Consider the following 15,799-nt stretch of genomic DNA (forward strand, 5'->3'; position numbering starts at 1 on the left):
TTTTTTTTTTTTTTTTTTTAAAGTGACATTCAGTAGGTAACATGCAAAGATTATCTGTCTTAACCTGGGTAATAGTGTATTAAAAAGAACACTGTTTGCACTGGGCTAAACTCTTGGGTACACCTTCATTGCAGTTAATTCAGGCTGTTATTGAGTGTTGTCCCTTGGCCCCCACTTGTCCACACACACAACCCTCTCACCTGAGTTTAGTGACGCTTTAAATTCTGGGCTAGCTAGTCTGACTGGGGATGTAGGTTAGTGCCCAGGTGCCACTTTCACTCAGGTTAGTAACTGGCCCACTTTGCACTGAGGACAAAGAATAAATCACTTGAGTGCTGATAGTCGTCCAGTGCCTTCCCACAATTGCTCCCATGTACTCAGAAGGACAGACAAGTTCTTCCACAATTTGCTGGGGAAATTATACTGCAGCTCAGCTTACTGCATGCAGCACATGGGATATGACCCAGAAACCTAGCAACACATGTGTGATTGCAGCACTGAGGATGCAGTAACTTGATTTCGGATGTGCATTATGGCTACTCACAACTGATCTAGGCTGACCTGGGTGCCAAGCACCTGAGTTGACTGCAGTGAAGACATAGTTTAGGAGACTAAAAATGATCCTCTCTTAAGATCAAATCAGTTCATTTCTTTTATGGTAGACCTTGCTGTGTTTATGCCTGTGAGGATTATTGTCAACGAAGAACATTTTTCTGAAGTCATATTTTATAGATAAAATAAGCTTTATTATACAGTCAGTGTTTTGAAGTGTAAAGTATTGTATTTGAAATGAAATTTAGATTTTCAGCTGCATGAACGTGTTTTTGTCCTTCGTTTTCAAACTGTTGCTGTGCTTAGCTGCAGCAGACGTATGCACATGGTGCTATTACTAAATAATCTCCTAATTTAGTAATGTACCTATTACCACATCTTACTTTTTCTCTAGTAATCTGATTTGGTTTGTCTCCAGTACAATAATCTGGTATATGTAAAAATAAGCACACAGTATTTTTCAATGTATTTAAAATTAACTCTAACCCCAGACGCATGGAAATAGCTTTCAGGCAAACAAACACTGTAGTTTGTTTATATATTTTTGGTCATGTGCAAACTTTTCCATTCAAAACTTGACCAACTCATCTCATGGATGCTCTTAAATAAAACAAGGCTTGAAACTAACAAGATATTTGCTGCCTTCGCAGTTCACTCTGCCTGTGTTGTACTCCTCCTCTTATCTTGTGTCAGTCTTGTCTATTTAGACTGTAAGCTTTGAGGAGCAGGGACTGATTACTATTCTGTTTGTGCAGTGCCTAGTACAATGGGGCCCTATTAATTGGCCCATAGGCACTACTGTAATACACATTATTAACAATCAACAACCTTAGGATGTTAACCCCTCTCTGTCAACGTTTAATTGGACTGGATTTGAATTGGAGGTCAGCTGTGAAAGGCTTTGTGTCACATTATTAATTCCATGTTTCCTTCTATCCTAAGTACTATTGATTTACAGCGTTTTGATTTGTTGTTGTGGAGTCTGTGAGAAGACAGATGTATACAGTGAGTAAGACATTTTAGTCATTTAGTTCTAAGCATTGCTTAACACTGGACTTAATAATCAAGTACTCTTAAATTCTAGGACTGATTTTGATGTAAGATTTTAATTAGGAAAATAATATAGCAGGCACAGTATCATTTGTCTTACAGCATTTATTGGCTAATAGAAGTGTTGTCTTTTTTCCTCATGAGTGCTGGAATCTTCTCTCTGCTTTTATTTGTTTACATTTCCATTTGTTCAGTTTCTCTCTGCAGTTACAAAATTTCTATAGATGTTTCATAAACATTTCTGTTTGAAAACAGTCTCCTTAACTCTAGGGTTCTCAAACTAGGGGTAGGGACCCCTCAGGGGATTGCGAGGTTATTACATGGGGGTTCGTGAGCTGTCAGCCTCCACCCCAAACCCTGCTTTGCCTCCAGCATTTATAATGGTGTTAAATTAAAAATGTTTTTATATATTTATAGGGAGGTTGCACTCAGAAGCCTGCTATGTGAAAGGGGTCACCAGTACAAAAGTTTGAGAACCACTGCCTTAACTGAATGAGACTGTGACATTAACAATGAAGTAATTTAATGCAAAATGCTGCTGTAGTTAAAGTAGCAGAAGCACTCTTGATACAAGGCCCTGTTTTTTCCGACATGTGCTGATAAAACTAACTTTAGGGATTGAAATTTCCTGTGCTTACCCTCAGTCCAAAGTTGAACTCCCACCCTTCCTTTCAGCTCATCTACTTTTTAATTACATACACACAAACCATGATGTAACACATGCTTCAGTGTGCAGGGTTTGAAGCCATGCTGTAGTCCAGGGGTGGGAAGCTAGTTTTCACCTTAGCTTCAGTCTTCTCTACCAATCTCCCTGAAATGGCACATACTGCATCTTAGGGTAGAATTTTTCTAGGAAGTTAGGAATAAATCACAAAAGTTGTTTTAAAAGTAATTGAGAGAAATCCTGGCCCCACTGAAGTCAGTGAAAAAATTCCTATTGACTTAAGTGGAGTTAAATTTTCAAGCATGTTGTTTAAGAGGTATCTGAGTTGTTGACTTTCTGAAAAACTTTCTAACTTTCATTTGGTTTACCAGATCCCAAAAAATAGCTTGGCCTAGAAGCTCAGTGTGTCTGGCCTTCCTGAGAAGTGCCTTTTAAGAGTGTGTTTATTTGGATGGGAGTATGGTGGAGCATAATGATATATATAAAATGAGGTTGTAATGGAGTATACAGTGCTCATGCTAAGGTTGATAAGAAAGATGTTAATTAGGGGCTTCTTAAAGCAGGACTATACAAAGAAGGCCTCATTGGCTGAAATTTAGGTACGTAAAGGCCTTTGTGTCTAGGCTATTGGACATAAGCTATGCAGGGTTTTAAGAATCTAAATTTTGGACTTAAGTGCCTAAATCCCTTTGTGGCTCTAACCCATTTTGATTTTACACAAAAAGTTGTAATTCTAAAGAGACAGAGGTCGCTACAATATGAGTGTCTACTAATCAGTCATCTTTCATACTAAACACAATAAATTCCAAAAAAATATATTTACTGCTCAAGTCCTTAAAAAAGTAGAGCCCTGGAACTGGTGAAGATCTGTGCAATGCCCTAGATGCAGAGTAGATTGAACTGATAAACTTGATTTTGTTTTCAGTGTCCTGTTCTACGCATACAAAGAGACTAGTTTCTTTATTTGGACAAGATAATACAAATTTGAGAAACCAATTGAGAGTCAAATTAGAACTCTCTTCTAGCTCTCTTTTCAGTTCAAACCAATTGTTTCCTCCACTGTTCGTTCTCCTTGATCTCAAACTTTCTTTCTACCACACTTCTATTTATGGAAATCAGCCTGTCACTACCCAGAAATTGTCATCCTGGATCAGACCACCGGCTTATAGTGTCTGGTATCCTGTCTTCGGAAGTACCAGATGCCGTAGAGGAAAATGAAAGAAACCCTATTGTGTACAGTTATGCAATAATAAAAGGGGAATCTGTTCCTAATCCCAAATAGTTAATGATAGGTTTAAATCCTGAGGCATGTGGGTTTATACCTTTTACGATTTTCTCCTATCTAGTGTGACTGTAGCTATCTTTGCAAAAATATACTCCTTTTTTGAATCCTAAGTCTTGACCTCAATGGGTATGCCTGTACAACAAAGAAAAACCCAGTGCCAGCTGACTCTGGCTGTGTGGCTGTTTCACTGCTGTGTAGACTTCCGGGCTTGGCCTGGAGCCCAAGTCAGCTGGCATGGGTTTTTCTTTGCTGCACAGACATACCCAATATCTTGTGCCAGTGAGTTTGCACTCTGCAGTGCTGGCTGTATGCATCGTTGCCTTTACTGAAATCCTCATCTGAGCTTCTTTTCTCCTTGACTGTCTCATCTTCCTTCTTCATAGCCTCCCAAGATCTCAGTTGTCCAGCTGACTGCCTTCTCACATCTACAAAGGAGTGACATGATTGTGCTACCATCTTCACACTGTTTTACTGTTTTTTTAAATAATTGATTTTCATTTACACTGCTTCATCCTACAATTGCTATAAAGGTTGGCTAAACTGTGCTGCTTTCTTCTTTCAGGTGCCATAGTGATGGGAATGTATAAAGACCTGAAAAAAAAGTTCTCTTTGGTAACTCATTAAGGATAATGTTTTCCAATGATGATGATCTCATCAAGTCACAAGTTCTAAATTGTTAGCAGGGACTTGGGGTGAGGGATAGCTCAGTGGTTTGTGCATTGGCCTGTTAAATCCAGAGTTATGAGTTCAATCCTTGAGGGGGCTATTTAGGGATCTGGGGCAAATATCTGTCTGGGGATTAGTCCAGCCCTGATTATTCTATGATTTTTAATATTTTTTTTATAATGTGTAGATTTAGCAACCCTAATCTATAGTTGGTCTTGTTCCTTTCTAGTAGCTGTTGGTAAGATGTTTAAGAACAGAGTTAACAAATTGGCAGACAGTTTGTATTCCTTAGCAAGGCAAAGGCCCAGCTCTTGGTTAAGAGCCAAACTCCAGGAATGTTGTCCTTTGAACAGAAGTGGAGATGACAAAGTAGGCAAGTCATAGTTTCAAAATGATACCTAATGTATATGGAAATGTTTTAGTAAGAGTCTGCAAGCTATTTTCAATTTCAAGTTGTTATGAAGTGGAAGTTAAGAAACATGAGCTATATATAAACCAAATTTAGGTGGCACCTGCAGGAGAATGTGGCTTGAAGCTTTATAATCGAGATGCTAAGTTAAAGTTAACCGGAGAGATATAATGACGACTAGTATTTTTTTATACTAGCTAAGCTGTTACCTGTTGAATAATATTGTATGGGTTTTTGTATTTTTTTTTTTAAGATTATTTTAGAATAGTTCAGGTCACTTTACAAATGTGTTGTCACAAAAAGGTTAAGGATTTTTAAAATGTGCTTCTAATATAAGAGGATGTGCTTGAAGCCTTGTCTATGCTGCAGAATATACCCAACTTGAATTGGTTCTGATCACAGTTCAAACCAAGACAAGCTGTGATCAACACTTTCAGATACACTCTTGGTGACTAATGAGCGTGTTTGTGGTTTTTTGTAGGGTGGACAAAGTTTTCAAGCTGGATTTAGTTATGTTTCTCCCATCAGTGGCCAGCAACCTGTGCAGCTAAATGGTACAAACCACAAACGTAGACCAGGGAAATTGTAATTTGTACCAAGATGAACTCAACTGTTGCAAATTGTAGCTTCTTTGTCAATGCTTGAGTTTTGCATTGGAATAGCAACAGTAGTTTCTGTCCACTGTTAAGCGTGCGTAAAAAAAAAAAGTGATTTTCTTGGGGAAAAAAATCAAAATTAATTTATTTACATTGGATATTTTTTATTTTATTTAAATTTATAATTTTTCTTTTTAAAAAATGTTGTTAAAATCGGAATTACAAAATATGTTAAGGCTTTAATTTATTATCTCTTCAAACATTTAAATAAATATGCTGAATCCCCATAAACCTTTAGCAAAAACTTAAGTTAAAGGCTACTTCTCTATTATATAAAGAAAACTCAGGGGAAAACATCTCACATTAGAGATCAAGCTTTATAAGTATGTCACAATAGGTCATGTACTGTATTAAGGGCTTGATCCTGTGGGGAACTATGGGCTGTCCTACTGGATGCAAGAGACTGGAAGACTCATCACAGGCATTGGGAGCCAGCCTCTGACTCCAAGATGCACCATCATTGGGATCATCCATTGAGCTCATCCCAGTCGTCTCATGTGCCTATTTTATAGTCTCTCTCTCCCTAAGCTTTGCTTAGCTCATTTCTCAAGTTATGAATATTTATGATTCCACCATCATTCACCATTTTCTAACGTACTAAAAATGTACAGCTAATAAGAATTTGAAAATAATACGATATATGATGGCTTAAATAAATGTATATAGTTATAGCATACCCTCCTAGGTAGCAAAAAAGGTGTACTAAATCTAATATAAAGGCACTGCTTAGTTGTAAATCAACATGTTTTAGTAGTTATATCAACCAATGAGAGTGCATCTTTTTTTTTTTTAGAAAATAACTGCAGAACTAATGGAAAAGTTAACTAAAATGATTATTTAAACCAAGGCTTTCCACATGAGGGTTTAAATCAATCCACGTTGCTACTGATCGCTAAAACACAACTATAGACAAGGCCTCAGACTTGACTGGAGATTGAGGGCCAGATTCTACTCCACACTGGCTGTAAATCCTAAATCCATTGACTGCAGCAGAATAATATCAGATTTATAGTGGGGCAAATGAAATCATGATCCAGCATAATGCCTTTAAAACACAGTAAAATGAAGCAAAAAATTCCACTGACATATAGAAGTGGGGTCCTAACTTGGAAATGCTGATGGTGCTAGAAAAACATGCTGAATGCTATGTCTCTGTGGCTGCTGTTTGAAGGAATTGTCTTGTTCCTCCTACACTATGCAAAAACTTAATTATCTAATTTTTGGCCAAACTTCTTTTTCTGTACTCTGAAAAGCTTTAAATTAAATGCAATCCTCCTTACAAAACAAAAACGAAACAATTCTCCTTCCCCTCCCTTTTTTTTTTTTTTTTACACTGAGCTGTTGTCTGGATCATTTTGCCTTGGGATCTGACATTGCTCATTCTTTTCAGAGCACCTAAAAACTAAGTACGTAGGCAAAATATTTGGAAAGCTGGCACTCTCTACAGGGTGTGGTGAAGACTGATAGCTTCCATGTGTGCTGCCAAAGGGCCGGGGTGTGACCTGAAAAATAAATCCTACTTATTTTCATCGTAACATGTATTTTGGAGGAGGGGGTGGGTGGCATTAAACTGCTTCATCATGTTTCTATGTCTGACCTGTTTTATAATATGATCTAAAAAGTTTTGCATGCGCAAAATTGAAGCTTGATGAAAGGAAAGTGTTATAGCTATAAATCCAGACACATTATCAAATGTCTAGCTTTTTAATGGTAAAATTAAACAAGGCTTAATTAGTGTTAATGTGGGGAGGTGGTGCTGTGGTGGCTCATAAATGCATATGTGGGACCTGAATTGGGATGAGACCAACTTAGCCTTCATTGTGTCTTGGCATGAGCAGGGCCGGCTCCAGGCACCAACTCAGCAAGCAGGTGCTTGGGGCGGCCAAGGGGAAGGGGGGCTCTTCGGTGGCGGGTCTCTCTTGGATGGAAGAACCTGCTGCCAAAGTGCCGCCGAAGAAGAAAACGGCGCGGTGGAGCTGTCACTGATCACAATTGTGGCTTATTTTTTTTTTTCCCTCCCCGCCACTTGGGGTGACAAAAACCCTGGAGCCGGCCCTGGGCATGAGTAGGTTTGTACCTAAATCTGCAGAGGAGGTTTCGATGCTTTTTATTGATGGGGAGTCTGGAGTATTGCCTTGGCATGTTCAAATCCCTCTAACTAGTATTGAGTAGAGCTCACTTTCTAATTTAGGATTGAGTCACTACCACAAACATGGTTTAGCCCAGGGTTGGCAACCTCTGGCACGCAGCTCACCAGAGTAAGGACCCTGGCGGGCTGAGCCAGTTTGTTTACCTGCCACGTCGGCAGGTTCGGTGGACCGCAGGTCCCACTGGCCGCGGTTTGCCGTCCCAGGTCAATGTGGGTGGCAGGAAGCCGTGGCCAGCACGTCCCTCACCTGCGCCACTTCCCGCGACCCCCATTGGCCTGGGACAGTGAACCGCGGCCAGTGGGAGCCACAGTCTGCCGAACCTGCCGATCTGTTGCAAATTAAATGGTTTAAGAAAATAGTTTAAAAAATCCTCTTAACCTTTCTCCCTTATTTTTCTTCTACTCTTCCTCTTATAGAAATCTTTCTCTCCTCTCCAGTCAGCGGGGCTCTTCTCCCCAGGATAACAGCAATATACTTTTGCATGCATGGTTTTCAAAGGTGAATTTGGATCAAGAGGCTGTACTTACTCCCAGGGCATACAATGTAATAACAAATAGGACAGCTGCTCTGGTGGGGAAAAAACTTGATGGTCTGGAAGGGGAGGGCAGAGTTGAGAAATGGACAAACAACTCCACTTCACTCCTTCTTCCCTACCCTCATTACCTTTGTATTGGTTGATAATGTTTTCTTTGCTGTTTTGATATGTTGGAGTGTTTGTTTTTTTGGGGGGGGAAGGGGGAAGGGTTGTCTTGCATGCAAATCTTAGTGTTCTGTTTCCTTTAGCTGAAATAAGAAAAGCTGACGCAGGCTTCTCTGTTGATGCCAAACAGCTCCAAAGTTCGGAGTATTGTATAGGAGCCAATCAGAGAAAAGATCTTTGCCTAGTCCCAAATTAGAGAATGAAACAACCCAAACTAATTATGTAAATCTCTGCATGCTGGTTTGCTGCTAATAACTGTCAGCCTCCCCAGTCACTTAGATATGTGTGACTATGCAGCAGGTATGCAACTCAGACACTCAGAATAAATCAGTGTCCTGGGAATTGTAATTAAGTATCTGCTTTTCCACCAGCCGTGTATAGTTACTTGCTGAAACATCTCTATTTAAACAATTTCAAAATCTTACTTTTAAAATTAAATTATAGAAATTCACAGTTATGCACAGCCCAGCCTCCATACCTATACCTACTTTTTTTTCCCATGCACTGAAAACAAATAGAAATTTCAAGACCACTTTATCTCTCTATCACATTTATTAACATTTTTGTGCTCACTGATAAAATAAACCTGTCTAATGGATAAATAATGTGGTCTTATTGTTTCCAGTTGTCCTCAGAATAGCATATGGGGATAGAGTAAATGTTGAAAGGGGTATATTCAGTGTGCATTTTCATGGTTCTGAATGAATATATATATAATTTTTTTTTTCTGGGCTTCTTATATTGGCACTTTTTCTCAAAAACATAATCCCCTATCCCCTAAAAATACAGTGTTCTCAATATTGATTTTTTTCCCTGTTCTTGTTTGGATTTGGGCTGAAGAAAGTGATTTCAGGTTAACCATTTCTATGGCCTGGAATAGGACACTGTTTAGACAGTCGTACGTTTGGTTAGATCTGAAACCTCTAAACAGCATTATCTCATTAATAGGAGGGTTTCTGCAAGGGTATATAGTACAAGTCATAGACAGGTCACAGGCCATGAATTTTTGTTTACAGCCTGTAACCTGTCCATTACTTTTATTAAAAATTCCTGTGACTAAAATGTAGCCATAATCATGATTCTGATTAATAGGACTAGCCTCTTAAATTATATTAACCTAATTTCCCCAAAATAGCTGGCACAAAGTCTGTTTGTTATATACATTACATCTAGATTCAGATCCCCACACCTGTTGGAATGCTCAGGCATCTGTGTAGGTATTTTTGTGATATCCTTTCTTCTAACAATATCCTGGTACCGTGCTTTAAGAGCTTCTGCAAGGAAGTACTACCCGTGATGTTTTGGTAACCAGATACTGCAGACTCATTAGTTACTGTTTTTCCCCACAGAACAAAATTGAACTATAATCCTCCAAAGGATGATGGATCTACATATAAGATTGAACTTGAAGGGATATCTGTCGAAATCATGAGAGAAATACTGGATTACATCTTCAGTGGGCAGGTATGGTGCTTAACAGAATTATTGCATCTCTCACTGTCTAATTCCGCAGCACCAGTTAGAGATAAGCCCACACTTTTTGTCTTATCCTGTCATCCAAAAAAGGCAGCAATAGTGAACTTTGTGCTTTGAGTCTTTGCTATGAAATGACTTCTATACGCCAGAATGCAGGCTACTGGTATGAACCAAAAATAGATTGTAAGCACTTCAGATGTGCTTCTCTTGCTCTGCTTAATGTCGTGTATCCCAAGAAACAAACTTTAAACAATAAATGTTAAACTTGAAAAAAAAAAAACCCAACAACCAAAAAAACCCCTTACTAGTTTCTTCACTGAGTTAGTTTTAAAGCATGTGTGATTTGGTACTTGTGAAAGGTGTCTGGATTGGCAACCTGGGAGGCTGAAGACCTTCGCAGAACATTTTCCATCTGGGCAGTCCGAGCTTCCCACCTCATTGCCCCACTGGTATCCATCAACTCCAGCCATTTAAGGCTGACACAGTGTTTTGTTTTGTTTTTCTCTCCACATCCATTCAGTCCTCCCTAGTCACTACTAAGACTCCCAGCAAAACACAGATTAAAATCCGCTTTTGGTTTGTCCATCAGGAACCAGACTGACCTTGCCGAATTAATTTCAAAACAGGTCTCCAAACAGGCATCAGGTGGCATTGGCTCTTAGTTAGCTAAAACCATTTTTAAGAAAATAGTTTCATCATCAAAGCCACAGTAAAGAAGGAAAAAGTGCAGTTGGGGCACTGTCCCTTTTCTGTGTGTGGTGATTTGTCCTACCAGCAAAATATAGTTCATTTTCCCAGATGAGTTGAACAATTTCATTGTTCCTTCAGACAAAACATCCCTTCAGATGCCCTCTACCCAGCTTGCACCCACCCTCTCCCCAGTTAAGTTGCCCACCAGCAGTGGCTTTATCCTTCTGCATGGTAGTTTCGAATCATCTTCTACACCCATGTTATTTCCGTTATTCAGCCACTAAGGGCAGATCTACTCTGAAGTGCTACATTGGCGCAGGTGCAGCGCATCTGATGAAGACACGCTATGCCAACAGGAGAGCACTCTTCTGTTGGCATAATTACTCCACCTCCACACGGTGTGGACAGTACTTAGGTGATTGTAACTTATGTCGCTTAGGGTGCTGTCTTTTTCACACCCTAAGTGACGTAAGTTACATTATCGTAAGTGATCCTGTAGACCAGCCCTAAGAATCAGTTATAAAGTTATATCAGATTGTGTATTGTAGTTGTAACTTTTTACAATAAACTCTTGCAGATCAGGCTAAATGAAGACACTATCCAAGATGTTCTGCAGGCAGCTGATCTCCTGCTTCTTACAGATCTTAAAACCCTCTGCTGTGAGTTTTTAGAAGGTTGTATAGCTGCTGAGAACTGTATTGGTATTCGTGACTTTGCACTGCACTATTGTTTGCGTCATGTTTATTACCTTGCCTCGGAGTATCTGGAAACTCACTTCCGAGATGTCAGCAGCACAGAGGAGTTCCTGGAACTGAGTCCCCAAAAACTGAAAGAAGTGCTATCCTTGGAAAAGCTGAATGTTGGAAATGAAAGATATGTATTTGAAGCAGTAATTAGATGGATCTCCCACGATTCAGAATTAAGAAAGGTTAGCGTGCACTAAATTACATAGTTAGTTTGTTTAGTAAATTGGGCTCACATAAAATTACCTGATGGGAATACAGTGCAGATAATTTATTTTTCCTGTGTTCTTGCATTTCTAGGATTTAAATATTACACTGTATATAAAGATGGAAAGTAGATGGGGCTGTTGAGCTGAAGTGTTGCTTATACTGTAGCTGCATCCTCCCCTTGTTTGCAGATAAAAACACTGAATGAAGTAACACAGTTGTTAGTCTTTGTGTGTTTGATGTATGAGCTTATTGTTGGGTGAGGGGAAGTAACCATTGTTTGCCACAAGACATAGAAACTTAAACTGTGCTTTCTAAAATAGTTTTATTTAGAAATTAAGTTTTTATCCATAAAATATTTTTCAGTATTTTCTGGATATTAAAATAAATACATCACATTAGAATATAGCTCCAAGGGAATTCTTAAGTATGGTGAACAAAATTTTGTTTTTTAAACTGTTTTGGAAATTTTGAATTTTTCTGGTTCTCTAGGTTCACCTGAAGGATGTCATGTCAGCAGTGTGGGTTTCAGGATTAGATTCAACTTATTTGCGTGAACAGATGATGAGTGAACCACTGGTACGGGAGATTGTCAAAGAATGTAACAACATTCCACTCACTCCACCACAGCAGGGGGAGGCAATGTTGGCTTCTTTCAAACCCAGAGGTTATTCCGAGTGTATAGTGACTGTTGGTGGTGAAGAAAGAGTGTAAGTATTCAGTACGTTACCGACAAAATGACTTGTATTATTTAAGCAGTTAGTGAGCAGATGGTAACTTATTGCCTTTCTATAAATCCATGGTATATGCAGATCTTGAATACTGTGTGCAGATGTGGTCGCCACTTCTCAAAAAAAGATATATTGGAATTGGAAAAGATTGAGAAAAGGGCAACAAAAATGATTACGGATATGGAATGGCTTCCGTATGAGGAGACATTAATAAGACTGGGACTTTTCAGCTTTGAAAAGAGATGACTAAGGGGGGAGATATGATAGAAGTCTATAAAATCTTGATTGATGTGGAGAAAGTAAATAAGGAAGTGTTATTTACTCCTTTTCCTAACTCATGAACTAGGGGACACCAAATTAAATTAATAGGCAGCAGGTTTAAAACAAACAGAAGGAAGTATTATTCACACAATGCACAGTCAGTCGGTGGAACTCCTTGCCATAGGATGTTGTGAAGGCCAAGACTACAAACAGGGTTCAAAAAAAGAACTAGATAAGTTCATGGAGGCTAGGTCCATCAATGGCTATTAGCCAGAATGGGCAGGGATGGTGTCCCTAGCCTCTGTTTGCCAGAAGCTGGGAATGGATCACTTGATGATAACCTGTTCTGTTCATTCCCTGGCATTGGCCAATCTTCTTCTTGATAAAAAAGTGAAGTTAATATTAACCCATTTAGTGTTGAATTAATTGGGCACATTTATAAAACTTGTTTTTTAGCATGGTTAGATGTGCCTAGAACACCCTTATGTTTGATCCATTTTAGAATGTCAGATATATTCAGTGAACAAGTTACTTAACTTAAACTTCTGAAAATCCATCTTTAACGAGTATTAAAATACAAATAAATATGTAGCATTATCATAGCGCTTTACATATTCGAGACACCATACAAACAAAAACTACTCTAATCACATTTAATCATATGTCCATTGATTGACTGAGTGAGGTTTGTGAGAGTCCTTACAATAGCAGTGTAGTTCCATAGCAAACTTCTGATTAAAACATCCTCAGTGTTGATGGTTAGTGAGGTAGAAAGCCAAACACACAACTTTTATGTTATCATATGCTGGTGCCGGAAAAATTTTTTGTTCAGACTTGTAAACTGAGCAGGTTTGATGCGAAAGTCCTGATTAAGAATAAATATGGAACACCAAAAGCAACATTTATTTTACAGATTTTTTTTTTTCCGTCAGATCAGTGTTACATTTTAATAAAATATCAAATCTCTGCTTTAGCATCAGGACCTGCCTACCTACATTGAGATTTAAGGTGACAATGCCCATTCTCCTTTCCTTTTTCAAGTATTTTGTGGGGTTGGGAGGAGGGAATTGTTCTTTGCTGACCCAGCTCTGACTTTTTTGCTCACTAGTGATTAAAATCTCAGCAGCACATCCTGTTCAGTTACATTTAAAACTTATTCTACTGGGAGAAGAAATACTAATGTTCTATGATAGTATAATCTGCTTTTTATATAAAATTCCTCACTGGCTAAGGCCATAGCTAGTTTCCTTGCATCGCATATTCTCCCCACCTCCCTCCTTCTTACATGTGCAAGCTTAGATTGTAAGCTCTTTTGTGCTGGGACCGTGTCTTTGTGGCATTTTCCAGATGCACATGTTTATGAATCTATACTTAAAATACATGATTAATCAAGCAATTTTAGTGACCCTGTGTTGTAGGTATTCAGATATAATATATATAAACAAACGCCACCTGACATAACACGGTAAAGCAGTGCTGTGGGGTGGGGGTGGGGTTGCGCGCTCCGGCGGATCAAATCAAGTTCGATATAACGTGGTTTCACCTATAATGCGGTAAGATTTTTTTGGCTTCTGAGGACAGCGTTATATCGAGGTAGGGGTGTGTGTGTGTGTGTATGTATGTATGTATGTATATCTATCTATCTATCTAAAAAAAAATTCCCCTCTCACCCCTATGGGTGGTATGTGTTTTCCTCAACCTTGGGTCCTCTACCAGAGGCCTGGGAGTTGAGGGTTCTGCGCAGTTCTTAGCTGTTCCTAGCGCTGCACTCTTCTGGACAGAGAGCTCTGATTGAGGCGTTCCTGGGATCTGTTGGAGCCACTCACCCAGCTTAGGAGTCACAGCCCCGAGTGCTCCTACCACCACTGGGACCACTTTGGCCTTCACTTTCCACATCCTCTCTAGTTTCTCTTTCAGGCCCTGGTACTTCTTCAGCTTCTCATATTCCTTCTTCCTGATGTTGTTGTCACTTGGCACTTATATATATATATATATATATATATATATAATCTCCTCCTTTTTCAGGTCACGGAAACCAACAGCTGTGATGCGATGCATGTGCCCTCTTTATGATCCTAATAGGCAACTCTGGATTGAACTTGCCCCTATGAGTATTCCAAGAATCAACCATGGAGTACTCTCGGCAGGTAAATGAGAGCATGTTGTTTTTAACAAAAAGCCAGTGGAGTGTAAACTCACCAGGTTGTCAAAAATGGTATAGTTTGTAATGTAGTTTGCTTTCTTAGAGCAAGCTACACTAGAGCCTGTTCATTTTCCCCACCCACCTTCCGCCAGCATGCTGCTTTGTCTTGTGAGGATTCCCTCTGATGTGAGGATCTTGGAATCGTAATTTGATATTTTGTTGGAGTCTGCTGAATCTGTCCCTATGGGAATGTTTTACTCAAGTAACCACACTATGACTTCAGTTGTGTTGCACTGAGTACACCAGTACTGAATTTGGCCTGGTGTAGTCTCTGTGCTGATGGGTTAAACCACAGGGAGTAGTACATTCTTTACCCCTTGCCAGTCTGGAGTCCAATATGGCATTTTTATGAACTTGTAATTTCCAAGATGTGGCTCAATGCCCTGTGACGAGTATTGGTGTGACTTCCATTTTAAAATCTTCACGTGCACTTTGTTTTACAGAAGGATCTTTGTTCGTACTTGGAGGTCAAGATGAAAATAAGGAAACTCTGAGCTCTGGAGAAAAATATGATCCTGATACCAATTCATGGAGTTCCTTGCCACCAATGAATGAGGCAAGATCACTACCCAACTGTGTGGGGTTTATTTTTCCTTTGAAAAGTAGAGGATGGACGGTGTACTAGTTAGAGCACTAGCTTAGGACTTGGGAGATCTCTGTTCTGCCAGAAACTTCCATTGTGACCTTGGGCAAGTCTCTTGGCCTCTCTGTACCTCAGTTGCCTGTCTGTAAAATGATGATAATGGTAATCCCCTACCTAACAGGAATGTTATGAGGATAAATACATTAAAAGATTTGGAGGCACTCGGATGCTGTTTATGGGCGGGGGAGGGGGTCATATAAGTACAGTATCATGGACAGATAGCACTTTTAGAATGCAGTATAGATCAGACCAATTGATTTTCCAGCTGCTTGCACTTGATCCAATCAAAGCCATGGTGCAGATTTTTGTTTTTCTTATATATTTCCTGGATGCCACGCTTGGATTAGTAATAACTGCAGCCACTGGAAAACGTTAGTTGTTACTGAAGAACTAGCTATGGAGCTGAGCTGCAGAATTCCTTCTGATCTCTGATGTTTGGTTTTGTTCATAAAGTAATCCATTAGAGTTTATTGGCCTTTTATTTTTATTTTTTTTAAATGTGTATATATAAAAATAATATTGAGAATCTAACATGATGAGAGGATTGGACCATGCTGAAGGATGCACATGAAATGGGGGGTAGAGTAACACATGGAAAGTAACTTAAACCTTATCGTAAACTTGCCAGCTTGGCTTGGGGGTCAGGGTTCTTTTTTCATGTTTTAGCTGCCATCAAAAAGTGACTATTCCACTATATATAAATTTAAGTCCTG

At 39.2% G+C, this 15,799-nt stretch overlaps 1 protein-coding gene across 1 annotated transcript in view; it reads left to right on the forward strand.

Annotated features, from left to right (window-relative positions):
• GAN (gigaxonin) overlaps positions 1 to 15,799 on the forward strand; it is a 58,511-nt gene that overhangs the window by 26,446 nt on the left and 16,266 nt on the right. Inside the window, exons 2-6 of the mRNA XM_032770604.2 lie at positions 9,482 to 9,596; positions 10,876 to 11,226; positions 11,741 to 11,958; positions 14,266 to 14,387; positions 14,887 to 14,999. Of these exons, the coding sequence (XP_032626495.1) occupies positions 9,482 to 9,596; positions 10,876 to 11,226; positions 11,741 to 11,958; positions 14,266 to 14,387; positions 14,887 to 14,999 (919 nt within the window). The remainder of the gene's footprint in view (positions 1 to 9,481; positions 9,597 to 10,875; positions 11,227 to 11,740; positions 11,959 to 14,265; positions 14,388 to 14,886; positions 15,000 to 15,799) is intronic.

This window comes from Chelonoidis abingdonii, chromosome 19, assembly GCF_003597395.2.
Source record: "Chelonoidis abingdonii isolate Lonesome George chromosome 19, CheloAbing_2.0, whole genome shotgun sequence".
NCBI lineage: Eukaryota > Metazoa > Chordata > Testudines > Testudinidae > Chelonoidis > Chelonoidis abingdonii.